The 27,223-nt window shown below is 53.9% G+C and overlaps 2 protein-coding genes across 9 annotated transcripts in view; one reads left to right on the top strand and one right to left on the bottom strand.

Annotated features, from left to right (window-relative positions):
- Nucleotides 1-6,052: 6,052 nt before the first annotated feature.
- Nucleotides 6,053-23,621, top strand: RAB35 (RAB35, member RAS oncogene family). 3 transcript variants are annotated; one of them, XM_036353978.1, is made up of 6 exons: nt 6,070-6,268; nt 11,784-11,834; nt 15,353-15,476; nt 19,938-20,062; nt 20,153-20,277; nt 21,479-23,621. In XM_036353978.1, exons 1-6 carry the CDS (start codon nt 6,217-6,219, stop codon nt 21,605-21,607), a joined length of 606 nt encoding a protein of 201 aa, XP_036209871.1. In that variant the 5' UTR covers nt 6,070-6,216; the 3' UTR covers nt 21,608-23,621. The 3 variants fall into 3 exon arrangements, with proteins under 3 accessions (XP_036209873.1, XP_036209872.1, XP_036209871.1); XM_036353980.1 differs by lacking the exon at nt 20,153-20,277 and having other exon boundaries at nt 6,053-6,268; nt 21,479-21,585; XM_036353979.1 differs by lacking the exon at nt 11,784-11,834 and having other exon boundaries at nt 6,069-6,268.
- Nucleotides 23,622-24,191: 570 nt separating this feature from the next.
- Nucleotides 24,192-27,223, bottom strand: part of BICDL1 (BICD family like cargo adaptor 1) — an 81,436-nt gene continuing 78,404 nt past the window's right edge. For 5 of the 6 annotated variants that reach the window (XM_036353972.1, XM_036353974.1, XM_036353973.1 and 2 more), the window contains one exon: nt 24,192-25,589. In XM_036353972.1, the coding sequence (XP_036209865.1) occupies nt 25,428-25,589 (162 nt within the window). In that variant the 3' untranslated portion in view covers nt 24,192-25,427. The remainder of the gene's footprint in view (nt 25,590-27,223) is intronic. The other variant, XR_004974872.1, reaches the window with a different exon arrangement.

Here is a 27,223-nt window from a genome sequence, read left to right as displayed (position 1 = left end):
GGTTTGATTCCTGGTCAGGGCACATGCCTGGGTTGCAGGCTCGATCCCCAGTGGGGGACGTGCAGGAGGCAGCCGATAGATCACTCAGCCTCATCATTGATGTTTCTATCCCTCTCTCCTCTCTGAAATCAATAAAAATATATTTTAAAAAAAGTTGAGGTACAGATGGAAAGGAGAATCTCTAAGGTCACACAGCCAGTTAGTTGGCTGCAGAACTGGAGAAAAACCTTATTACTTGATACTCTGGTCACCAAGCCCCAGGGTCTTTCTGTAGAAATAATTTTGGATGGTGAATTTAATAAACTAATCAAGCTCTTGGCCTGTGGCTCTGTGGAGTGACTGGGTTTCACTTTTCAGAAGAGGTAGAGTTACTTCCTGGGTGGTTCTGAGCTGCCCCTGGACTCTAAGGTCTGTCCCCTGCAGCCTGCTGGGGTGGGAGGTAGTGTTGATGGTGATGAAGCTTAGGAAACCAGAAAAACTGGTCCAAGGATTATTACCTCAGTGGGATTTCTGGGTGAGGTTCCTGAGTGTGCCCACAGGGAACACACCAGTCACTTTCTGATGCTTCTCTGGTTGAGACTGCAGCCTGTAGGTCCTTCCTACCATGTAGTTTCCCATAAAAAAGGGAGGTGGGAAGCTGGGTACAACAGTATCTAATTTAGCATGCCTCAAACATCGTGGCCCCAGGACCCCTTTACACTTTGAAAAATTATCGAGGACCCCAAAGAGCTGTTGCTTATACTTACCTATTGATATTTACCATCTTCGACATCAAAACTGGTCAACTTTAAAGTTTTATTCATTTAAAAATAAACCCAGCCCAGCTGGTGTGGCTCAGTCATTTGAGCGTCAACCTATGAACCAGGAGGTCACAGTTCGATTCCTGGTCAGGGCACATGCCCAGGTTGCGGGCTCGATCCCCAGTGTGGGGCATGCAGGAGGCAGCTGATCACTGATTCTCTCTCATCATTGATGTTTCTCTTTCTCCCTTCCTCTCTGAAATCAATCAATATTAAAAAATAAACACCATTACATTACAAATAACCATCTATGACAAATAGTTATAACTAAGTTTTCCAAAACAGAAGCCATTTAGTGAGGAGAGCGGTGTGGTTGGCATTTTTGTGTCTGTTCAATGTCTGGATTCTCAGTCTGCTCCCGCAGTCAACCTGTTGCGATGTCACACATCTGTAGGCTCTGGAAAACCACTGCACTCTTGTATGCAAATGAGAGTGGAAAACCAAGTGCCATCTTAGTATTATGGGACGTTTTGATTTCACTGATTCTTTGAAAGGGTCTTAGGGAGCCCCAGGGTCCACAGACTGCACTTTGAGAACCAATGATCTAATCTAAAAGATGAGGAGAGTAAGATCCTACTGAAGGGTTTGGTGGGAATGGGGGGCAGGAGACTGACTCTGAGTTATGGTGAGAGACCTCAAATTTGGCCCATACCCCTCATAAAGCAAACTTGAGTGTTAAACTATATTGTTTCTGATATTCCTTCTCTAAATTCTGTGTGTGGCTTCTCTTTAATTCAACAGACCTCCCAAGTACTTACCATGTGTTAGGCCCCAGAGGATAGCAGGATGGTCCCTGCAATCAAGGTACTTAATGTCCACTTGATTTTGAGGGCTACCTAAGGGCAGGGCAAGGCCACTGTCAAGTCTCTCGGTGTGGCATCAGGCATGCGGGTATGGGATAAAGGGCCAATTTCCAGTTCCATCAAAGAGACAGACATCCCTCTATTCCCTCTTGGGCCAGCATGTTGGTGGTACCCTATCTCAGTCCATTTAAAGTCCCTGACATTCACTTCACCTGCCCTCTCTTCACCTGCCCTCTCTAAATTCCTACTTCCACCTCTTTCTACCTCCTTACATGGCTGCAACATGTGCTTCCACCCTTGCTACTTAGAATCTCAGCAACTTTGGACTCCACTGCTGACCAGTCTCCGGTCTGGATTACACACAACCCTCCAGGCTCCCCTGTGCTAACCCTCCTCTCCTGCTGCTGTCCAGGCACTGCTGGCTCTGTCTCCAAGGCCTCCTCAGAGGGCACTCCCGACTTCCCTCTTTGCCAGCAAAGCTCTTTAAAGTGCCCTTCACCCACCTCCAGTCCTCACTACTCAATCCTTACCATTCGCCAGCAACTAATCCTCCACCTCTGCTATCCTGAAAAACACTTCATTCAACACCACTGTTCTCACCACTCATTCTTTTGCTCTTTCAATTCACTGCCAAACTTCTTGAATGAACAGTATATACTTATACCTCCATAGTGTCACTGTCCCTGTAAACCTCTGCAAACTCCTGTTCCCCTTATTTTCCTCTTTAGACACACATTTATTTGCATTCTCTACCAGAACATAAGCTCCACGAAAGCAGGGATTCTAGTTTTGTTTACTGCTGAATCTCCGCTTAGAGCCTGACACACAGTAAGCCCTCAGAGCAGTGGTTCTCAACCTTCTGGCCCTTTACATACAGTTCCTCATGTGACCCAACCATAAAATTATTTTCGTTGCTACTTCCTAACTGTAATGTTATGAATTGTAATGTAAATATCTGATATGCAGGATGGTCTTAGGCAACCCCTGTGAAAGGGTTGTTTGACCGCCAAAGGGGTCGCGACCCACATGTTGAGAACCACTGTCTCAGAGACTTGTTGAAGGAATGGTAAGCTCTGTGAGGATGGGGTTTTGTTTTGCCCATGTTATATCCTCAGTGCCCAGCACAGTGCCTGGCACCTAGTAGGCACACAGTATTTACTGAATTTGTGAATGAATTGCCAGATATGCGATTTTTTTACATGCTGCTTTGGTTGATGTTTGTTTATTGCCTTCTGCTTATCTGTCCCTTCCTGCTGTCACCTCACACCTGGGCTTCAGCAGTGACCTCCCTTAAAGTGCTGCGGTTGACATCCATGCTGTATGCTTGCAGATTACTTTCCTAAAATAGCATTTTGCTGTTGTTACTCTGCTCACAAACTTTCACTGCCTCCCAGTGCAGTTTCTAATGTGCAAACAGGTGGTGTGGCAGAAGCTCATCTGTAAGCTGTCTGTTCAGAACAGCGGAACGAAGTTTACCGTGTTATACACCGACTCTTACCTCAGGTCAGGGGGTTTCTATCTGTATACACACATAAAGTATCTATCCACATCTATCTACCTACCAAAACACCGCTCCCATCATTATAGTTTAAATAAATGTAAAATAGTATTTCTACAGGAAATGTACTCAGAGCTTCATTTTTGGGACGTCAGGCACATCTCCTGACCTACAGGGAATTCCCCCTGAAAGACAAAATTGATGATTCTCACAGACTGTGACAGTGGCTGTTTAAACACACCTGTCATTCAAAGCTCTTTCAATTCCAGTTCCATCAGGAAATCTGTATGAAATCTCTTTCCCCTCATTCTAGCTGAGAGTGATAGCATTCCTCCTCTGCAGTCTAGACTGCTTATTTGATAGCTCTTTTATCTATTGTATTGTCTTGTATTTCTAATTCCTCATGAGTGTATCTTATTCTGATGAGACTATAAGCTCCTGGAGGGAAAGGCTCTATTCTACTATCTGTGGCATATAATAAACAAATAGCACTCATTAGACAATTAGTTACTAAATAAATGAATTAATGTCAAAGACAGGCAAGCCAGGCACCTGTTCTTCACAACGGCCAGTTCTGCTCTACTCACAGGTATCCTGCAGCCCTGATGTCAGGAGGCTGCCTTGGACCTGTGTGCTAGAGGCTACAGTAAGAAATGGCTAAAAGTATGATGGGCCCGTGTACAATGACTGTGGTTAACTGTTATATGCCCACAGGCAGGCCTTGGTGACGTGTGGGTTCGGTTCCAGACCACTGCCCTGAAGCGAATATCGCAATAAAGCCAGTTGCACAGATTTTTTGGTTTGTCAGTTTCATGTAAAAGTCACATCTGCACTATTCCTGTAGTTTGAGTATAAAGCATTATGTCTAGAAAACATAATACAGTATTACTAAAAAATGCTCTCTGAGCCTTCATGAGCGGTAATCTTTGTGTGAAACACAGTAAAACTTAGTATGCCTACATGTGCTGGTGCTTTAGAAACACAGCTCCAATCCTCACCACTAGCCTGTGTGGAACCTGGGGTTCTGAGACACTGTGATGTGACTTATCCAAAAGCTCAAAGCTTTTCAAGGCCGGAGCCAGTTTCAGAGCTGGCATTCAGACAGTCTGTCCATCTCCAGAGCAGGTGGAGCAGACAGCCGGGAGTGGGCCTCAATGGGGGGTCAGGGCTGAGCGTGCTTGCTGGTGGCCACACTGATGTTTCCTTCTTCCCTGATACTTCCTCACTAACAGGGCTGGATCAAAGGAGACCCCATTAACCTTTCCCGGACCAAGAAGGGCCACTTCTCAATGGTCATATGAGCAGTTCTTCTCTTGGTACCATCAGAGTCCAAGCCCAGGTTCTTTTGACACCACCACACTGATTCTCAGGTCCTGGAAAAACTCAAAGCTGTAGCCAGACACTCCATATCCTGTTCAAGGATCTTCCCTGCAACACTGTATAACAAAAAAATTGTAACCAACATAACGGCCTATCAACAGCAGAGTGGTTAAATTACAGTTCAACCATGCGGGTACCATAATGCAGCAAAAGGCAGCGCACATACACGTATGTGTTTGCACAGGCACAGAATACTCACCGAAGGAGATTTATTCACCCATCTAATATATATTTATTAAGCATTTTAAGGTATCCAAGAAACACTGAGATTACCTATGAGAAGTGGGTCTGAAGGAAAAGTAGCAACTTGTACTTTTTGGTAAACTGTACATTATTTTTAAAAACTATGAGCATTATTTTAAAATTTTAAAAAATTGATTTGAAAAACATCAATTTGTTGCTCCACCCATCTATTAGCATTACTTTTTTTTTTTTTTTTAAAAATATTTTTATGGATTTTTTACAGAGAGGAAGGGAGAGAGAGAGTTAGAAACATCAATGAGAGAGAAACATCGATCAGCTGCCTCCTGCACATCTCCTACTGGGGATACGCCCGTAACCCAGGTACATGCCCTTGACCGGAATCGAACCTGGGACCTTTCAGTCCGCAGGCCCACGCTCTATCTACTGAGCCAAACCGGTTTTGGCAAGCATTACTTTTTATAGTAAAAATTTAAGGATATGTCTGTCTTTTGTAATCCTACCTAATATTTTATTTATATTCTTTGAATATTTACATTCTTTCCATACTGGCATAGATGATGACTTTAGTTACTTTATTTTGGATTTTTATTGCTTCTTTTATGGGAAGTGACCATTGTAAGTTTAAGCACAGGAATAAATAAAACGTAAAGCAAAGCTCCTCCCCATCCTCAGCCCTTCTCTCCCTCCCCTCAAAAACCACACCGGGCATCGATCTAACAGGCTCGGCGTCGAATACTCGCCCCATTTTACGAAGGAGGCAACTCGAGCCCCAGGAACTGCCGGCTGGAGGCGATTTCCACCAGAGCGGACCTAGGAGGCCGCATCCTAACCCGCTAGGCTCCGCAGGCGGCTCCTCTCCTGGAGCACTCGGCAGCCGCCAACCGCTTCGGCGTCCATCCCACGGGCTCGGGACACGGTGGCCGGAGCCAGCTCCCCGGGGGCGGCGTCCAGGCAGAAAGGGGGCGGAGCGTCCGAGGCCCGGTGTCAGCCCCGCTCCCACGGTCCCTGCGCGCCTCTTTTCCTCTCCGCAGACTGCGGGGCTTGAAGTCGAAGGAGCCAGTTCGTCCCGGGCCACGGCCGGGCTTCTCCGCCATTCTCGGCTTCTTTCCGTTCGGGCGCGACAGCAGCTCATCTTCCCGAGCCCTAAGGGCCGCGAGCCGCCGCAGCGATGTTTCCCGAGAAGCCGGCGAGCGGGCCCGCGCCGGCGGGACTGCCAGAACGCATGCGCGGTGCGCGAGCGCGGCAAGGGCGCGGCTGGCCGACGCTGCGCCTGCGCACAGGCGGTGCCGGACGCTGCGCCTGCGCAGTGGCGGGGCGGGGCGGGAAGGAGAGAGGCGGCGGCAGCGGCGGCGGCGGCTGCTGAAGAGGAGGAGGAGGAGGAGGAGGAGGGGGAGCGGAGGGAGGTGTTTCTGTCAGTTCCGGCTGTTTGTTCGGGAAGTGGATCCGCCGCTGCCGGAGCAGCCCGGAGGGAGCTGCGGTTCGCGAGGCCAGCGCCGACCCCGCCTGCCTGCCCGCGCCTCCCCCGCCCGCCATGGCCCGGGACTACGACCACCTCTTCAAGCTGCTCATCATCGGCGACAGCGGTGAGGGCCGAGGCGGCCGGAGGCGGCGTGGGCCCTGCCGGGCGCGGCCCGCGGGGACCTCGGGGCGGGCAGACGGGCGGGGAGGTGCCGGCCCGCGCGGGGCGGGCGGGCGGGGCTGCCCGGCGGTCGCCGGCCCCAGGGGTGCGCCGAGGGGCTCCGGGCCGCGCCCAGGAGAGGCTGGGGCGTCGGGCGGCGGAGCGGAGCAGCCGGGCGAGCAGGGGTCGGGGCTGGGGCGCCCGGTCCACTCACCGCGCCTGCCGCTGCCTCACGTGTGACCTTGGTCAAGTCGCGCGATCTCTGGAGTTGGAGAGACCTGGGTTCGAGTGCCAGGACCGCCAGCTTCCCCAGCCGGTGACCTTGGGCGCGTTGCTTGGCGTGTCTGAGCCTCCGTGTCCTCCTCCGAGACGCGGGGACTGGCCTCGCCGGACGGGTGGTCTTCGGGAGAGGAAGCCGGGAGCGCGCGGCCCCGCCCCGGCGCAGGTGTGCTCTGTGGATGTGATCGGCAGTGTCCCCGAAAGCCGCGGCTCTTCCTCTGCAAAGTGGGCCTGTGCCCAGCACCTGCCTCGGGGTCCCGTGAGGCTAAGAGGTGAGGCAGGTGAGGCGCCGGGCCGGGCCCGCCCCGCCGAGCTGCTGTCGCTCTGTCTCCCCGTGTTCCGGTTCCTCGTCTGTAAAATGGGACACTAGGCTTGGCGTCCTGGGCCGGCGGAGTGTTGGCGCGGTCACGCACACAGTGGGTGTGCGGTGTTTGTCTGCTCTTCTGTGCGGCGTGTCCATGGCCGGGCATGGAGGTGCAGCCCGTGTTACCGAGCGCTCAGCATCCCCACGCCCCTGGCGATCCTACTCGGCGCCCTGCAGCCTCTCCTGCCCAGCGCGTGCCTGGCACCCAGTAGGTGCCTCACACATAGTCGTTGAAGGAATATTCAGTGTCCTGATGAGCATAGGCTGGTTTCTGGGGAAGGGTGGAGGGTGTAGAGGTGTTTGGAGTGTGGCAGGTACGCAGGTTTATGGGGTGACCAAGAGGTCAGGGCGGCAGGCCTCGGGAGGTTTATAGGAGCGTAACTGAGGCGCTGGGGTTCAATGATGGGGAAGGAGGCCGGGGAGCACCCGACTTCATAGACCAGACCTGCGCTGAATGTGGGCACGGGGGTCATGTGACTAGAGGGGGTGGAGCCCGCGGATTGGTAAGGAGAGGGGACCGAGTCCAAGGGATGTCAGACCTGAGGCAGGAGTGTTGGGCCGGGGAAGGGGGTGGGTTTGGGTCTCCTGGGGAGCGGCATTGGGATGTGGTTGGCGGTTTGGATCAGGTGAAAGATGGCTGAGGTTTCCGTGGTTACTGGTGGAAGGGAGAGGGAAGAGGAAAAATTAGGGGTTCGCTACAGAGATGAAGAGGAGCTGTGGTTGGGGAAGGAGTGAGAGAGGAGGAGGTTGTGGTCTGAATAAAAGAAAACCAGACAAGCTGTGTAGACTTGCTCGCGGAGGTGGCCGCCGGCCTCCCTCTGGGCCCGGAGTGTATGCCGTGACGGGATTTGATTTCAGCCCTGGTCTTGGTTCTCTCTTTGGGAGTTAAAGTCAGCTCTCCTTGGTCAGGGCTCCTTCTCCCTCGGCCAGACATCCAGAGCCTGTGTTGATTCCGAAAATGAAAAGCATAAGCTCAGCAAGAAGATGTGGCCTGTTGACTTTTCTTTGTCAAACCCAAGGATGGTTTTGGCCCCCTTCTTCACAGTGCATTTTGCACGGTGTGTTGATTTTTCACCAGGAGTCAGTGTGGGGGAAGACTCACTGGCTCCTAGTTCAGTGTGTAGAGGACTGTGTTGTGGAGAGAAGACAGATGCTTTGCAGCTTAATTTCTCCCGACAGTGAGCTGATCCTCAAAGCCAAATGCTTCGGAGGCTGGGAGATGGTCACCATGGAAGTTCAAACGAATCTTTGGCAACTGAGCAAGGAGACAGCATCATGTGCTGCCCTGGCCTGGGCTCCTGTGTGGGTGCTTCCTGACGGCCTGCCCATGACTTCACAGCCACTCCCCATCGGCTTCTCCCCTGTGCCTGCGTAGTTTGTCAGAAAAGCAAACTATGGCTCAGAGGAGTTGACTGACTTGCCCAGAGCCACACAGCTCATCAGAGGCAAAGCCAGGAGTTAGCACACACGGATTCGTGTGTGAGCAGCTGGTCCCAGGCCTGGCAAACAGTAGGCCCTCAGAGAATGTTTCTTTCTTTATAAATCTAGAGTTCTTCTTCCTACTCTGCCAGATTGTATATGCTTCTAGAATTCATTCCGTCAGCTTCTGCAGCTCTTTTTTTTAAAAAATATTTTTAATTGATTTTTTTACAGAGAGGAAGGGAGAGGGATAGAGAGTTAGAAACATCGATGCGAGAGAAACATCGATCAGCTGCCTCCTGCACACCCACTACTGGGGATGTGCCCGCAACCCAGGTACATGCCCTTGACTGGAACCGAACCTGGGACCCTTCAGTCCGCAGGCCGACGCTCTATCCACTGAGCCAAACCGGTTAGGGCTGCAGCTCTTCTTTATGCCTAAGGTTCTTCCTCTCTCTTATGTTCCAACATTGGCTCTAATGTGTAACAGCATTTCATCTGATCCACGAGACCTGCTGGAGGCTGGGGTGGTCGTCAGAGAGCCAGTGAAACCTTTCACACAGTGTGAGCTGAGGCTTGAAGAGGGGAAGCGACTTGTCGGAGGTTTTCCAGTGAATTAGTTACCGAGCCAGGTTTGAAATTGAGAACACTCTACTTGAAGGTCTAAAGGTCTTCAACAGTCTAGAACCGAAGCCAAGAGGAGTGAGGGAACCATAGCCCAAGGGGGGAGCAGGGCTGAGGGTGGAGATTTCTGTGGAGGCTTTTTGAGGGTCGGAGCATCTGTGTAGCCCAGAAGGCAGAAAGCAAGGGAGAGAGGGGTGTGATGCAGGGAGCACGGTGATGACAGAGAGAGTGTGTGAAGTGTTTGCAGAATAATCCTACGCCGCCCCCCCCCCCCCCTCGCCCCGGCTGCCACAAGGCACCGAGTGCCGCTCTGCTCCTTGCTGGGTGAAGGATGGTGCGGCTGGACTTGGGAAGCTGCTGACTTCAGCTGTGGGGAAGGTGGAGTGGGACTTGTCACTCCTCCCGTAGGCCAGTGCTCTGGGATGATGGTCGCAGCGTGTTTTCCCAAAGCAGCCTCTGCAGGGGTATTTGGGAGGCATTTCTGAGGGTGGGTGTCTGTTCCGTTGGAAGGGAGAGCAATGCTGGAGGTGGGTGTCAGGCCCAACCTGGAGGCTCGGAGGAGCTGTTGGTGTGGTCTTTCTGCAGACTGGTGGCTTTCAGAAGCTCTGCAGAGGAGCTGGGGGGAGTGAAGGGGACCCAGAGGGAACTCCGCTGCTGCTTCACCGCTTCATGCAGAGAGAGCACCTCCCCTTACCTGTTTTAGATATACGGGAGTCAGGTAACCTTTAACTTAATAAAAGGATTCTGCCACCCCCCAAAGTTTGAAAAGCACTCCCTTGGCTCCTATTAATGCTGCAGTCAGCATTAGATAGCATAGCTGTCAGTGTGATTGGCATCCACTTAGTCATGATTCATTACACAGCGTTTCGTTGGCACCTACTAAGTGCTGGGCCTGGCTTCCAGCACATGAACTGTCCAGGGTAGGTGAGGCGAGATTGCCTTCCTGGAGGAACTCAGCCTCGCTGCCCAGACACAGCTTTTAGCTGAGTAAGCGGGCCCAGAAGTCTCCAGGAGGAAGCAGAGGAGCAGGCAGGACCGATGGGGTGTTGGCGTTGGGCAGAGCGCTGGGAGGGACCCAGCCCAGGACTTGGGCTCTTCTTGGCTCAGCAGGAAGCCTCGTGGAGGCAGCAATGAGGAAGTGCTCTGAGCAAGAGTGCTGCCGGCCCGGGCTGAGCAGCAGGTGCCATGGGGCACAGCACCCCCAGCCTGCCTTTGGGAAGGTCAGACCCAGGTTTACCATGAAACAAGTTCCCCTGGGCCTCCCCGGTGGGGTACTCACCTGGAGAAGTCTCCAGACAGATCATCCAAGAGGACTGCTGAGAGGATTTCTGGGTTAGTTAGTGTTAGGCACAGCTGGGGCTGGGGGCGGAGGTAGTGCCCTCTCTGAGGAGCTGATGAATGCTATGGGCTCCTCCCCCCAAATATGCACATACACTCACAATTTGCACTTAGTTGGGTTTTTTTTTTTTTTTTAATATATTTTATTGATTTTTTACAGAGAAGAAGGGAGAGGGATAGAGAGTTAGAAACATCGATGAGAGAGATTGATCAGCTGCCTCCTGCACGCCCCCTACTGGGGATGTGCCCGCAACCAAGGTACATGCCCCTGACCGGAATCGAACCCGGGACCCCTCAGTCCGACGCTCTATCCACTGAGCCAAACCGGTTCGGCTCCAGTCTAGTTTTGATAGCACTGCTGCTAAAAGTCAGCCAGAAGTGAGATGCAGGAGCCCCTTTGGGGTCTTTGTTTTCACCTTCCTGACACAGATGCAGAAAGACTCCCCAAGCAGTATGTATTGGAAAGAGCTTTAGCGCTCCCGAGTGGATTCAGATCTCAGCTCTGGATTCAGATCTCAGCTCACATTTCCTGCTGAGGCCCTAGGCCAGCTGCTTAGCTTGTTGGAGCTTCGGTTGCCACATCCTGATCCTAACAGATGCAGCTGGAGTTAGAGGAGCATCAAGTGCCCACCACACACAGCTCTCTCTGCATGCTAATTCTTTCCTTCTGTGGTCAGTTGACCCAGCTGGCCTTAGGGGGTGGCGGGGGTAGGGGATGCACACAGGACAGGTTGTACTTGGAAGGCTAAAGCTGCTGTGTGTTGAAGTAAAGGGAAGCCAAGCTTACAAGGGTCCCGCCTGTGCTGGGAGCAAGTGTGCCAGCAGATGCTGCGGCAAGTGAAATGCTTTGTGCACATGGGGGCTGTGGGGCTGGTAGGTGTATGGCAGACACCCCTCCTCACTGGTCCGGCTGACAGTGTCCTGACGGGTAGCATGGCTGACAGTTGGTTCGAGTTGTCTGGGCCTCAGTTTCCTCACCTGCAGAAAGCCCCAGTGATCTCAAGGGCTCTTTGCAGCTCTGCAGGTCCTGTCTCACGCTGCACACAAACTGAAGCTCCACACATGCTGTGCAGTTTTCTAGGGACCACATTTCAGACGCACTTTGGGGCCAGTTTCATTTGGTGACTTGCCCCTGCTTTATTTCTGTCATCTGGTACCTTCCTCTGGGTTGCTGGGGCCAGCCCTCAGCACAGGACCTGGGCACGAGTCCTTCTCATTTCTCCCCTGGGCTTTGGGGGCAGCTTGCCTTACACTGGGACCGAGGAGAAGATCAGAGATCGAGTGGGGGAGATGCTCTTGGTGTGTGGCTGCTTCAGATCGAAAGCAGCATTGAGGAGGGAGCTCCGTCCCACTGGGTTTAAAACTCAGGACCCGGGTGTCACTTCCCTGCAGAAGGAAGGGCTGGTGGAAGGGAGGGACCCGTGCTGCCTCTCATCGCCTGCTCTCTCTCTTGCAGGTGTGGGAAAGAGCAGTTTACTCTTACGTTTTGCCGACAACACTTTCTCAGGTGAGTGTGCCCCTGAGGTGCTGCTGGGATGTTTCAGTTTTGAAATCCCTTTGCCTGGCGCCAGAACACCTGCCTCTGCCTCATGTCGCAAACCTTCAGTGTGATTGCAGGCTGAGGGAGGGGGACGCAGGGGAGGCACAGGTTAGAAGCCTCTGCGTTCGTCTTCATTTGTTTAGTTAAAAAAAAAAATTCTTTACAGGCCCATACTTTGCTCACCCTGGGTCTATTTGTGTTTCAATATTTAAAAAAGAAAAAAAAAAACAGTTAAAAAAATATCGCAAGCTAGTACATGCCTGTGTGAAATTTCAAACAGGAAGACTCAATAGTGGAAAATGAAAGCTGTCCTTTTACCTACCCCTCTGGTGCCCTGGTAGCCTCTGCTCAGCATTGTCTGTCTTTCGACTTTTCTTCACTCCACATGCAGTGGTCACAGCCTGCCTTCCCCTCAGGGCATCAGGGACCACCCTTCCACGGCACATACAGGCCTCTGGTTCTTTTGAAAGGCTTTGAGGTTCCCCTGGCTGTGCATGGATGCACATGGCTCACTAACATGCTCTTGATGTGTGCGTGCTTTCTGGTAGCTTCTGGTTTCAGTGAGGCTGCATTTCTTGGGCTACACTTTATGTTTCTTCTTGCAGAGATGAGGAGTCATGAGGTCGGCGTCTGTGCACTTAACTTTTTCACAGTGCTCTGAACTGAGCTTTCAAAGCTGTACTAAGTGAACTGACACTCCCACTGAAGGGGTTTATTTTATTTATTTTACTTAAAAAAGAAATATATATATTTATTGATTTCAGAGAGGAGGGGAGAAGGAGAGATTAAAACATCAATGACGACGAGAATCATTGATTGGCTGCCTCCTGCATGCCCCACACTGGGGATCGAGCCGCAACCCGGGCATGTGCCCTGATTGGGAATCGAACTGTGACTTCCTGGTTCATAGGTCAACACTCAACCACTGAGCCGCACCGGCTGGGCATGAAGGGGTATAAAGGGCCCATCAGTGCTAGGTCTTGGATAGTCTTCATTTTTGCTAAACCAATCAGCAAACAGTGCTATCTCATTTAAGTTTGTATTTCCCAGATGTTGGTGAAGTGGATGTGTTTGTTGAATACATCAGGTTCATTGCAGAGACTTCAGGCTAGCTTGGGCTCTCTGATCAAGGATGAACTGTGACTGTCTTGTAGGGAATTCCCTATGATGTGGTTAAGGGATGAGCTAAAACTAGGAAGTGATTACATGGCTACCGCCTCTCTTGGTGGAGAAGTGGGTTTCTCCCAGCAGTCGTCCTGCAGCACCACTGGTGGTGTGATGTGGAAAGAGTTGTCTGTGTGACCATGAGCCTGACTAAGTCTCAGCTCATCGTCAAATGGGACTGATCATCGTCCTTCCCACAGAGGGCCATTGTGAGGGTCACCTGTGACATTGCAGGTCACAGTGCCTGGGACTCAGGAATCTTTCGGTTCCTACCAGCGGCTTGTTATTGCTTCTGCTCAAGAATGGTCACTTAAGGGGCAGCTTATCATTAGGCTGAAAAATACTCCTTTTCCTCATGATCTTCTGACTCCCCGTCCTCATGGCTTCCACTCCTGGAGGGCTCTCTTTTGCCCTCTCGTTCCTCTTGCCATTTCTACCACCAGTATCTTAGTTGGTTCTAGCCTGAAGCATTTCAGCAGTTCCCCTGTCAGACTGCTGAATTTATCTAGCTAGTACATGGCTCTGTCAGGGGCTTGCCTCTGCTTCAAACCTCAGCGGCCCTCTCTTAGGTGAGCAGAGTTTATAGCAAGGTTTCTCCACCTCAGAACTGTTCACACTCTGGGCCCTCTCCCCCATTTGTGACACCAGAAATGTCTCCAGACATTGCCCAGTGTCCTCTGCGGAGACAGTCCTCCCCGTTGAAAACCTATGGTCTTCATCATTCGTTCTCAGCTCACCTTTCCAGCTTTCTGGCTCCTACTGTTTGTTCATTCTTTTGCCGTTTCCCAAGCTCTCACTTACTCATTCATTCAGCCACCAGCTGCCGGTTGAGTGCCTGCAGCAGTAGGTGCTGGGTCACACTCCTTGGCTCATCCAGAGGGCAGTGCCCAGGGCCCCGAATGCCGGGCTGGCTTGTTTCTGAGTGTTTTCTCTGTGTTTTGCCTCTGGGTGGGATGTCTTCCCCCACCTAATCTCAGCCTTTGACATTTTACCCATTCTTTCAAGCTGGGCTCGAATGTGACTTCTTCCTTGATCTCCACCCCACCTTGAACTTTGACCTTTCCTCTAGAGCAGTGATGGCGAACCTATGACACACGAACTCATCTTTTTGGTTGATTTTTCTTCGTTAAATGGCATTTAAATATATAAAATAAATATCAAAAATATAAGTCTTTGTTTTACTATGGTTGCAAATATCAAAAAAGTTCTATATGTGACACGGCACCAGAGTTAAGTTAGGGTTTTTCAAAAGGCTGACACGCCGAGCTCAAAAGGTTCGTCGTCACTGCTCTAGAGTTTTGATACTTTATAGCAGCGGTTCTCAACCTGTGGGTTGCAACCCCTTCGCTGGTCGAACGACCCTTTCACAGGGGTCGCCTAAGACCATCCTGCATATCAGATATTTACATGACGATTCATAACAGTAGCAACATGACAGTTATGAAGTAGCAACGAAAATAATTTTATGGTTGGGTCACAACATGAGGAGCTGTATTTAAAGGGCCAGAAGGTTGAGAACCACTGCTTTACAGAGTCAGTTGTGTGTGTCCTGTCTGCAGCATGTGTTATACAGTAAGCTCCCATTGGAGTGAAAACATGTCTTAGCACTCGGGCCTTTGTAAGCCTGGACAGAACTGTTACATTGGCCAGAAATTCTCTTCCGCTCCTTCTCTCACACAGATGCCACAGGAGAGCTGTTTATAATGCAGCTCATACTCTGATTAAAACCTTCAGTGCCTTCCCGTCACACACAACAGAAAGCCCAAGCTCTCCGAATGGTGCAGGTGCCCCGAGATCAGGTCTTGGCACCCCCTCCCTACCTGCCTCTGACTCTGTGCTTGACCTTACTTGACCCCCTCCCTCCACTGCTATTTTTGCTACTGTCTCCTCTGCCTCAAACATTGTTTTTCAAACTGCAGGTCATGACTTGTGTGTTAGGAAGTTAATTTGTGGGTCTTTAAAAACGTTTGGAATAGACTAGAAAAAAAAGTGCATGCTAGGCCTCCCACTATTCTCAGGCCATAGCTAACAGTCCAGCGACTCTAATTAAAGGAGCCTGTCCCTCCCCAGTCACATCTCTGGTTTTATTCCTTTGTGGCGCTCATCACTTTGGAATTGTCTTTTTTATCTCTTTGTTTCATTGTATCATGTCTGTTGCCCTCGCCTTGACTATGGGTTCCATGGAGCTCCATCACGCCAGGGACCTTGTCTTTTCTTACTCAGAACTATGTCCCTGGGACCTCGATCATGCTGGGCCCAGAGTGAGTGCCGTGTAGTCTGACTGGGGCACCTGTGGACCTTGCTAATGTGTGTGCTTGCAGGCAGCTACATCACCACGATTGGAGTGGATTTCAAGATTCGGACCGTGGAGATCAATGGGGAGAAAGTGAAGCTGCAGATCTGGGACACAGCTGGGCAGGAGCGCTTCCGCACCATCACCTCCACGTGAGTCAGGCACTTGCCCCCATTCTGACCCCTCGCCACCGACGTTGGACACAGTTGAGTAACTAGCCCAGGTCATGGTGGAAATGTCAGGGTGGGTCCCGGACTGTCAGGAGGTAAGCTCCTTGCTGGCCACAGTCGGTGGTGTCAAGCTGAGCCCTCCTCTTCCTAAGGATGTGAGGACGAGGGGATGAGATATGGCTGCTGCTGTGGGTGGGCAGTGGCTGAGTACCTGGCTCTGGGGTTGGCAGGACAGTTCATGTCAGTCAGCATACCCTCTGGCCTTTGGTCCCTTTGGAAATGGGATGACAGTGATATTGGCTTCACCTGGTGGTCAGACACTTACCTTGTTGGGCTGTCAGCTGTGCAGCTTCCCACCACCCACCCTGTCTCTGGGAGCTGGCTTCTCTGTTGGGAGGGTGGGAAGGGGCGCTGGTGCATAGCAGGCCGTTGAGAGGCCACTACTTGGCCTCCCCAAAGCTGGTTACTGGGAACCCGGCTCACCCAGTGGGTTGCCACAGCACCTTTGTGACTCGTAGCTGCAAATAGGAGAACCCAGCTGGAGCTCGACAGTGGAATTCTGTGGAGGGGCTCTTGGTTCTTGGGCTGTTAATGGAACAGGTTCCAGGAAAGAGCAGGGCTTTGAAGGCAGATGGTTCATAATTTTTTTTTAAGTATCAAGTTTTTTTGTTTTTAAATATTTTTATTTCAGAGAGAAAGGGAGAGGGAGAGAGATAAAAACATCAATGATGAGAGGGACTCATTGATTGGCTGCCTCCTGCATGCCCCCTACTGGGGATCGAGCCCACAACCCGGGCATGTGCCCTTGACTGGAATCGGACCCGGGACCCTTCAGTCCCCAGGCCGATGCTCTCTCCACTGAGCCAAACCAGCCAGGGCAGTGGTTCAGAATTTACATTTCAGTTCTGTGTGACCGTGGACAAGCTGCCTAAATGTCTGTGCTTCGGTTTCTCACAGGCTTTGCTTTGATGCGAGTCCTGTGTGCCAGGTAATCTGTGCTTGGGCTTCCTGAGCATCTCCGTGAGCCCCCTGCAGGCAGTCTGCTGTCATCCCCATTCCGAGAGGGGTCCTGCTCCCGTGGGAGGCAGAGCCTGGGCTGCACATGATGGTGTCTGGCCCGTAGTAGTTGCTTCTTTGGTCGGCCTCTCCTGTGTCTCCCCCCAGTGAGCCCTGTGTGGGGGGGCTCTTGGGAAGGTGGGTGAGGAAGTTCTCCAGCCAGAGATGCCTTTCCTCCCTTCAGCGTGCAGATGAGGTGGACCCAGGCTGGCTGCAGGATTTTCTGAGAGTGGGAAGTGTAAGGGGTGAAGAGCCTCTACAGTGGTGGCTGGGAGCATTGGGGGGTGGGGCGAGGCTCCAGAGGGTGCTGGCTGGGTAGCCTAGTCGAGGGATTGGATCCTGAGCAGTGTTGGGGGGTTTCTGTCGCTGGGCTAGCTCTGTAGTGAGTGCTTATGTGCTGTGGTCCAAGAAGCCCCCAGCCCCAGGGGTCATGTCCTGGGGTCTGCCCAGTGCTGCTTTCTTGCTACTTGCTGACGAGTTACCTGAGCCTCTGGTGTCTCAGTGCCTATTTGCGAGGCCCTAAGAAGGGCACTGGGGTCAGAGGCTCCTTGGGAGGGAGGATGGGCATCTTCAGGTGGCTGGTGTGTCCAGGCTCAAGCATGACCAAGACCTCGACCTCATGGTCAGACCAAGGCACTGACCCCAGCTCTCCTGACCTGGGGCTGGGACTGTCACAAAGGACATTACCTACTTCATTTCACTTAATCCTGATAAAAACAGTCCTGTGATTACCTCCATTTTATTAACAAAAAAGTGAGGCCCAGAGAGGGTGAAGGGACTTAGCTTGGTTAGTCAGGAGTTGAATTGAGGTCTGATACCAAAGCTCTTGCCTTTAACCAGTCCATAGTCCTGCTCTCTACTGACCCCTCACCCCCAAGAGACTGGGACTGTGGTAGATGCTCTAGTGCTTCCTGTGGGTTAAAACCAGTCAAGGAATTCAGGGCAGCCAAGATTATTGGGCTTGTGGCTGCGAGAAATGCTTTGGGCAGGGCAGTGGGCCCTAGGTGCCCAGGCCCTTTTAGCAGAGGAGCCACTGCCCCTCCCTTGACTACCAGATTCTTTCCGGGCAGGTGGGAGGGGTGCACAGCTCCTCATTCTGTTGGGGAGACTGGAGTTCCTCAGCTGCCTGAGGGCAGTATGTTTCAGGGTGCTTGAGAAGAGGCAGCACTGCACCCTGTGCTGTGGCACCAGCCTGGCCCCTGCTGGCCATCCTGTGTGCTGGGGGGGGGGGGGGGGGGGCTGAGGGTAGCTCCATCTTGGGGTCCCCGACTCTGCCGCTCATGAGGCAGGAGGCTCTGCAGGCCATGCTGAGAGGCCACTTTGTGATGGTAGCTGGTGAAGAAGGAAGGAGACTTGGGAGAGGTTGGGAGTTTGTTCTCTTTTCAGGGATCGGGTCAGGGTACAGTAGTGTGGCCTTTCTGATTCAGGGCATTGAAAGAGAAACTAAAAGCGCATCCCGTTAGCCTGCCAAGAACGAGCCCTGTGGTCACCCTCACAGTTTGTCTCTTGGTAGCTGGGTCTTGCTGACCAAGAGGTGTGGCTGTCGGGTGTGGGTTTGGGGAGGAGGAGTGAGGTGTGGGGTAGTGAGATGAGAGGGAGAGGGAGGTGACGACACCTGGCCCTGGAGGTAGATCCAGGTGCCCTGACTTTGGCGGTGTGACTTCAGGCAGGTCACTCGGCCTCATGTCCTCACTGGTAAAATGGCAACCGCCCTGTCCATACAAGTTGTTGCAAGGATTAATTAGGTAGTGGATTGATTAGGTAGTGGATTAATTAGGTAGTGGATTGATTAGGTAGTGGATATAAAGCGTGGGGCGGGGGCCGGTATGGAGCTAAATCGTGGTGAGTGAAGTGGTTACTGATGGCGGTGGTAACAGGTACCCAAGGCCCGGGCACCGTCCTGGCCAGAGCTCTGAGTCTCTCTCTGAGTCTGTTTCTGTGAAAGGCCCTCACCTGGACCCCAGAGGGGGCGGAGTCTCCCACGGAGCAGAGGGCTTTGTGGTGGACTGGGCTGGGGCCGTGGCTATTTCTTGGCATCTTCAGTAGTCTTAGCAAAGGAGAGTTTGGAAATACATTCCCTCTGCACACTTTGCTGGCCGGGGACAATGGTCTCTTCCTGTACTTGTAGCTGCTCAGAGGGGTGTCCACGAAGCCGAACTGGTAATAACCTGACACTCTGAGCAACTGCTGGGGGTAGAGGACAGGGCTGGTTCTGGGGGCACAGTACCTAAATGGCTCGATTCTTGGGGCTTCCCAAGGCAGCGGATGGCAGAGCTTGGGCACTGGTTCTTACCTCGTTCTCAGAAGCCCCTGGTAAGTGAGTCTCTGCCGCTCTGCGTGGTTACACAGCATCGGGTGGGGAGTCCCCTGGCTGTTGGGTCCGGGAAGGCTCTCCAGGGAAGTGGAAGTGGGAGGCCTTGTCCTCCTCTTCCTCCCCAGGTGGATGTCCTCCATCTGGCCTACCGGACCACGGGGATGAATGGGGACATGGTGTCTGGAGGGGAGTGCTTATCCCTCCTGCCGTCCAGACCTTCTAGCTCAGCAGTCGCCAACCTTTGAACCTCACGGACCACCAGTGGTCCATGGACCATCGGTCGGCGACCGCTGTTCTAGCTGACCTCAGGCTGCAGGGTCTGTACGTTTGGATGGTGGCATATGTGGGACACCCTCTTCCCAACACTGCCTGCGTGCCATACTGCTTCCATGCTCTCCCTGCCCCTGGCATGGATGAGTGGCAGGATGTGAGGTGCCCCCCAGTCTCCTGGGGAGGGAGTGCAGACCATGGCAGATTTCACAAATGGCACATCTTCTTGGAATGGCATTTTACTAAAATTTGAGGAGAAACATTTTCGAATGTTAAAACAAGGATAGCGAGCCCTGGCTGGTGGATGGAGCGTTGGCCTGCACATCAAAGGGTGTGGGATCGATGCCCAGTCAAGGGCATGTACCTGGGTTGCAGGTTTGATCCCTCAGCCCTGGTCAGGGTGCGTGTGGGAGGCAACCAATCGATGTCTCTCTCTCCCTTCTACTCTTTCTAGAAATCAATGGAAAAATATCCTTGGTAAGGATTAACAAAAACACACACACCAAGGATAATATGATGTCAAATGCAAAACTTGCCTGAATTTTAAAAATAAAATGACAACCTCAAAGACGTTTCAAGCTAGTGGCCAACGCCGAACAACCTAGTTGGCTGCCTTAGGGACCGCGTGGGGTTCAGTGCTGCTGGCTGAGCACAGTGCGAGCCCGGCCGGCAGGGCCAGGCGAGAGGAGCCTCTGGGTGTCTTGCTGGAAAGGGTTGGCCTCCTCCCAGGTCCCGGCCACTCTCGAAGTGGGCAGGCAGGTCTTGTGTGGGCTGAAGCTTTGACACAGACCATGGCCCTACAGGTATTATCGGGGGACCCACGGGGTCATCGTGGTTTATGATGTCACCAGTGCCGAGTCCTTCGTCAACGTCAAACGGTGGCTTCATGAAATTAACCAGAACTGTGACGACGTGTGCCGAATATTAGGTGAGATTGGGCTCACTGGCGTGGGGACAGTGGGAGGGAGGGTGCCCGGGGTACTCCCGCAGGACCAGCTGACTTTGCTTTGCCTTCAAGTGGGGAATAAGAATGATGACCCTGAGCGGAAGGTGGTGGAAACAGAAGATGCCTACAAATTCGCCGGGCAGATGGGGATCCAGCTGTTTGAGACCAGTGCCAAGGAGAATGTCAACGTGGAAGAGGTGAGACCAAGGCCAGAGCAGGGACAGGGAGGGAGTAGGGCCGGGCTCTGCTCCACCACCACAGTCCTGCTCCTCCCCCTGCTAGCCTGCTGCGGGCACCCAGGTGGCCGACAGAACATGTCATAGTAGCTGCCAGGCCTTTAAAGTCTGAGCTCACATCTGAACAGTCCTCTCAGGTAAATTATTCCGTTTCAAATGGGAAACTGAGGCTCCAACTTCAGGAACAGTGCCCGGCTCCACACCACAGCCAGGCAGTGTCCACTCAGTCCTCTGCCGCACTGACCCTGCCCCGGCCACTGTGTCCCCTCTTCCTACTTTCGGGCTTCTGTGGCCTTGGCCTCCAGAGCTCCGGTGACACCTGCTGTGGACACATCCCCCTGCAGGGCCGGCTAGAAAGCAGGCGGGAGCCTGGGAGAAAGCCGGGCCTTTCGCCTCGAGCCCAGGCTGGCCGCACTCAGGGCTCTGGGCGAGTCCTGCCCATGGTGTGTGGAGTCCAGAGGCCCAGGGAAGCTGGATCCCCACTGCCTCCTGGACGCCCTGTGCCTCAGTCGGGCTGGGATCACAGGACGGGCCTTTCCACTGGGAGCCTGTGGGGTGGGGTCCGTGTGACCTTGGGCGGAGCCTACGGGCTCTAGGCTCCATGTGTTCCTCTGTAGATCTGGGGGGAGAGTCCCTGCGCCTTGGGTTGTGAGGGGAAAGTGAAGCAAATTGCCAAGTGCTTGATGATACCGTTCCTGGTGGAGCGGAGGACAGGACTGTGGGCCAGTAGGTGAATCCTGGCAGCGCAAGGGTGTCTTGGGGTCTAGGTTCTAGGCTGGCTGTGCTGTGAGGTGGCCTGGCCTGGGCAGGCTCTGGGCCCTCTAACCAGTCACTAGTAGGGGCACCTTTATCTGTCTTGTCCAGAGAGTCCAGCTGAAGGAAAGGGGTTCTTTCTCTCTTTAAAAGAAAGATTGGAAAATCCTGAGTGTGACTTCTCCAGGACACAAGCTCATTGGTCTTTGGTGTTCCTCTTTGACCTCTACACGTCACCACCTCCTTCTAAAAGGGTGCGAAGACACACAGACCAAAGAATTCACAAGTAGAAACAGAAAGCTGGGCCCTGGGAGGTGGGGAGGTGGCCTTGCCGGCTGGCAGCGGCAGCGCAGCCGAGACGGGCCTCCGCACCAGGTCTGAGGCCGCCCTGCCTCCTTCATCCTCACAGATGTTCAACTGCATCACAGAGCTGGTCCTCCGAGCAAAGAAAGACAACCTAGCAAAACAGCAGCAGCAGCAACAGAACGACGTGGTGAAGCTCACGAGGAACAGTAAACGGAAGAAACGCTGCTGCTGATGCCCGCAGCCCCTGCAGACTGCACTGCGGCCACTCCCGGCCCGAGGCCCGCCGGCCCCTCGGGGACAGGCTCAGTTTCGTGCCGTTATTTAAGAATTCTCTCCACGTTTTTGTATCTGGAGGCGCCATCGGCACTTCCTCCCCTCCCCCTCGAGTACCAAGAAGGTGTTGGACAACCTGCCCTTCCCTTTTGGTGCCCCTGCCCCCTGGCCAAGGCGCCTGGGCCCAGCGAGGATGCTGCCAGCGAGCGGACTGATTAACCCGTTTGTACATAATGTATATTGCTTTAACCGGCCGTTTCACCCTCGTCCTGTTCTGGCTTTGCCTCCCTAATGCCAGCCTGCTGCAACAGACCCTCCCTCCCCATCCCATCTTACCGCCAGCAGCTTCCTGAGGAGATGGGATCGAGTTCTAGCCATGTCTTTTGCCAACCTGGGCTGGTGGAGTGGGCTCCACGTTCCTCATTCTCTCCTGCAGGCCATCGCTGACTTCTGTACCTGGCAGGTAGGGCCTTGCTCAGCTCCCGCCCTCCCCATCTCCTACCCATCTGGCAGTTGGGGGGCCTGGCCTTGATGTAGGCCTGGGGTTCCCATTAGAGGCCCTGCCCTCAGCTGACCCAGCCCGTCGGTTCCACAGGAGTCACTCCTGCCCTTTGGCCAACAGACTTCTCGTCCTGCCTTCTAGACGCCTCTAAGCTACAAACCCAGGGGAGCTGTGCTTCTATTTATACCAACCTGTTTCAGTTCCAGCAGAAAGACAGGGTGTGTTCACGCACGGATGGGGCTTAGGAGCATTATTTTAACAGCTAAGAAAATGAAGCCAAATCAAATGAATTAAGTTCCTCACACTTCTCTCTTCCTGAGGTTCGGTTGGCACAGCAGCAAGAGTTGTGGCCTCCCCTTTGGGTCCAGTGTTTGTAGAAAAAGTGAATGGCTTCCTGTCATTGTGGGGCCGGGCTCTTGGCAGAGCCTCTCTGCCTTCCTGGACGCTGCTTGGTGGGAAGAAGGGGCCTCTCACCCTTGTCTGTGCGGGTCCAGGGCCTCCCACCGAGTTCCTGGGTCTTTGATGTGGGGAGTGGGTGCTGCTGGACTGGGGATGCTGCCTCTTGCCTCTGAGCTGGGTGGCAGGCAGCCTCAGGTCACTGACAACTGTCTTGGTGCAAAGGTAGCACGAGGATTCCTTAGCAGGTGGGAAGGAATGGCAGCTGCGGCTGGGAGCCAGCCAGCTTTGACTCCCCTGGTCCCTCGGAGGAAAAACCAGGGTTATCTACACTTGATCACTGTCCCCCCCTCCTCCTCCTCGGGGCACTTCATGCGCCTTTCCCCTAAAAGGATCACGTAACCTGGGAATAATTTATTCCCACACCGCGGTGTGTTTTACTAGATTTCCTTCCCTGGCGATTTCCAGCTGAAGCCGACTGGACAATCACATCACAGACCACACTGCAGATTTTCCTCGTTAACACTGTTGAGGGGTTTTTAGTCAAAACGTGGGGTTCCCCACTTCCCCAAACTGCCAAAACACTGTGGTTCCACGTGACAGGCCTTCACTCTGGAGCTGCAGGATGAGTTGGGGGAGTTGTGTGGGCCGGGGAGGCGGTGCTGTGGAGGGTGGCTGATCATGGGTCCTGGGTGGGCAGCACACTCCACTCTGAGCATGAAGGTGGTGCTGAATGGCAGTGCTTGCAAACTCCAGCAATAAGAGGAGGGGGTCCTGGAAGTTTCCAGCCCCGGCTAGAAGCCCCCATGGCTCTGGCCGCTGGGTGTCCAGGCCCAGGTGGCGGGTGATTTTGGTGACGACTGCCGGTCCCGCTGGGTGTTGTTCGCATGAATGGGGGGTGGGGGTGAGGGTGGGGCGCTCACAGGGCTGGGCCGATGTTCTGGTGGACCTGATGCGAAATCCTGTCGAACAACAAAACTTTTAAATGGTTTGCTAGGATTATTTCTGTATTGAAAGTTTCTAATTATGCTTTTTTAAAAAAGTACTAAAAATAAAGGTTCAAGCTGCCAAATTTTCTTCAGGGCCTGTTTCCTGTCCTCCAGCTGTGCTCTGGGTGGGCCTGGCTTCTTCCACCATTGTGTCCAGCTCTGGTGGGTTCTTGCCTGAGGCCCAGGGACTGAGAAGCCCAGTTCACTTTCTCCATGGAAGGCTGGTCCACGTGGAGGTTCTCTGGTTTGATGCATTGGCTGAGCGCAGTGCGAAGATGCCAGGGGAAGCGCCCTGTTTCTCTCACGTCCGGAAGGGTGCAGTGGAAGCTTCGCCTGTGTGACTTCGTTCAGGCTTGAAGTTTCTGCCAAGCTGGAGGGCCTGCCCGTGGCTGGGCAACGGCAGCCTTCACTGGCAGGGAGCCCAGCTGGGGTGGGCGTGGAGGCAGCGCCTTCGGCCACTGCTCCCACAACAGCTGTCACTGACAGGGTGCCTCCACCCTCCCGGGGAGGTGCCCCTTCCTGGCTGAATACACTGGTTGGGTCCCTGTGTATGAGGGGGCTCCCTGTTTCTGCCTCTGCATGCCAGCCAGTGGCAGTCCTGAAAGGTAAGTTGCGTTCTAACACCCCTTTTGGGCACCAATGACAGAGGCAGGAAGCTCTGTAGAAATTCAATTTATTCTGAGACTATTTTCAAAAGAAGCAGTGGTGTGCTGTTTTTCTAAAAATATGCATTTATAGATTTATATATAATATGTATATTATAAAATCCATACATGTATTTACATGATTGCTACATACAAAAGTACAGCACTGTGGTATGTACATATCTATAGGTACATTCTTTCCGCCCATCCCTCCTGGGCTGCTCCCAGGGGAGGCAGCTCGCGGCTGGCTCAGCCGGTGCCTCTGAGCGAGGGCCTCAGAGAAGGTGCGTGGCTGCCGAGGGAGCAGCAGTTGCAGGACTCGTCCTCCCGCAGGCCTGGTGGGCAGTACCTGGAGGCATCGCCCGTGGTGACAGTGCTGCCCTTGAGGTGGAGGTGGCTGCAGAGCCTTCTGGGGCCATTCTGTGTCCTGGACTTGCTTGGCTGAACCAAGAACTTGTATAGGTGAGGGGAGCAGGAGGCTGGGAGGCAGGGACCCCTCCCAGCCCTGGCCCACGAAGGGAAAGGGCTGGATGGCTCAAGCCTGCAGAGGACCTGCGAGAAGACTGGCTGAGGGGGAGGCCTGCACCGGCACAGGCCGGAGGGAGAGCAGTGGCGCTGGGGGCAGGCCCTTCTTCCTTTGGGCTCGGATGGCCTCGGCCAAGCCTTGGCAGAGCCCACTGTGGCCGAGCGCACGCGAACAGCCCCAGCCGTCAGGCCCCACAGGCTGGGTCTCCTGCCTAGAGGTGCTCCTGAGAGGTGCATGCACAAGGGTGCGGGCCGCCTCCCCTTACTCCCTGGGCCAGGGCTGGGGAGGAGGGAGGCTCAGGCCTGGGCGTGGTGCCCTGCAGGCTCGGCCCCATGGGCAGGCAGCGGGGCAGCCTCCTGAGGATGCAGGGAGGGCCTGTTTCTCCTGCTCCCCAGATCCCACAGGGAGGGCAGCAGCCTGGGGTTGGGCATGGGAGCCACTGAGGGGTGGGCAGCCTGAGCCCTGCTCAACAGCAGCGGATCCTAGGGAAGCCCAGGCTGGGCTGGGCGGGGCCATGGGGACAGGCCTGTCCCTCTACCCAGGGCGGCCTTCAGAGGCCAGGCAGGCCCTCCCGGAGGACATGGCCCCAGTGCGGCGGGCAGCGCCCCGGAGCCCAGCAGGGGAGCCCTTGCACAGGAACACAGTGCTCTCGGCCTCGGCCTCCCCCGCACCCTTTCCTCGCCTCCAGTCTTCCCGTCCTCGCTGGCCTGACTCCTCCCAACTTAAATTTTCCTGAAGAATGAGAACAGCCGTTTGCCTTCGGCGGTGCTGGGCTCGACCCCACGCCCTGCGCCACGGGCCCTGGAGAGGGCGACAGCCGGCCGGCTCCGTTCCTTCAGGTGCGTGTCCATCAGCTGCCGGTCAATGACCCTGTGCATGTCGTCCTGCAGAGAGCAGAGCGGGGGGGGGGGGGGGGGGGGCGTTAAGCAGGGCAGATTCTGACGCTGGGGGCGGGCAGGGAGGTGACAACGGAGGTGAGGTGAGATGAGGATGAGGGAGGAGATGAGGGAGGGGCTGCCCCAACCAAGAGCAAGTGTAGATGCCAGGACACAGGAGCCACACACCTCATCTCAGGGCTTGAGCTCGCCTCTCCACAGTGCTGCCCCTAGGCTGACCCCAGACGGCCAGAGTGCCTGCAGCTGGTATCTTCCTGTCTGTCTCCACGGTGACCTGCCCTCTGCCCTGCCTCCTATGACCTTTGAGGCTGGGTGAGTGCCCGCCCCTGCTGGCAACCTCAGCTTGCCAGCTCTCCAATTATCGGCCTGAGCTACCCCACTGGCAATTGCATGTGACGAGGACACAGACTCCCTGGGTGCCTCCCTTGCCTACCAACAACCACGCGCACAACCCCTCCTTGCGAGGCTCCCATCGCCGCCTCAGGGCTTGTCTTGCTCGACAGGCCCAGGCCCTTAGCCTCCTCACTGGGGGAGCACCTTTCCCCTTCCAATTTGGGCCAGTTGCCTAGAAAATGCCCCTCATCCGACTCCACCTTACAGAACAGCAGCTCTGACCTCAGAGGAGCCTCTGGACGCAGCTCCACTCTAGTCTAGTTGCTAAACTCCGATTCTGGGCAAGCCTCCTTTGGACAAGGCATTCTGCCGCCAGCACCGCAGGACACTGTTGGTTTGGAAGCCCAGGCAGCCCTGTCTAGGCCACATCAGCAGGAAGCACAGCATCTTGAGCCCCGCGGGCCCTGGGATGTCCTGGCAGAAGCCTGAGCCTCGGGCTAGGGTCGCCAAGGTCAGGCGGCCGTGCACTGGAGGAGCGCAGGGTGGGCTGCTGGCCCTCCCCGAGCAGCTTGTCCATCTACACTCTCACCCAGCTCTCACCAGCGAAGTCACGCCACTGTCTGCAGGCTTCGGTGTGAAGCAAAGACTTCTTAGCCGTCACCAGGCAGCCGCCGCCCGGCGAGGAGCTCTTACTCTCCTTTGGCCACATCTCCTCGTCCTCCCTGCACCCTCCTCCTCTCAGAAATAGGGGACATGCTCCCTGCTTGCAGCCCAGTCCCGTTCTAACCCACAGCAGTGCCTGCACGTAGGCCGCGCTCAATAGGACCTACGTGGTTAAATGCAACATCGGGAACCGCAGAGCGTCCTGCGGGAAGGAGCCCTTTCAAAGCGGCCTGTTTGTGCTGGCACATCGCATACCGCATTTTCATGCTTGTATCACTTTAGAGCAGTGGTTCTCCACCTTCCTAATGCCACGACCCTTTCATACAGTTCCTCATGTTGTGGTGACCCCCAACCATAAAATTATTTTCGTTGCTACTTCATAACTGTAATGTTGCTACTGTTATGAATCGTAATGTAAATATCTGATATGCAGAATGTATTTTCATTGTTACAAATTGAACATAACAAGTATAGTGATTAATCACAAAAACAGTATGTAATTATATATGTGTTTTCCGATGGTTTTCCGATGGTGTTTTCCGATGGCGACCCCTGTGAAAAGGTCGTTGAACCCCCAAAGGGGTCGCGACCCACAGGTTGAGAACCACTGCTTTAGAACATCTCCC

Source organism: Myotis myotis, unplaced genomic scaffold (genome assembly GCF_014108235.1).
Source record: "Myotis myotis isolate mMyoMyo1 unplaced genomic scaffold, mMyoMyo1.p scaffold_m19_p_20, whole genome shotgun sequence".
Lineage (NCBI taxonomy): Eukaryota > Metazoa > Chordata > Mammalia > Chiroptera > Vespertilionidae > Myotis > Myotis myotis.
Note: the sequence above shows the minus strand (reverse complement) of the source record. Positions and strands in the feature narration are given on the sequence as shown.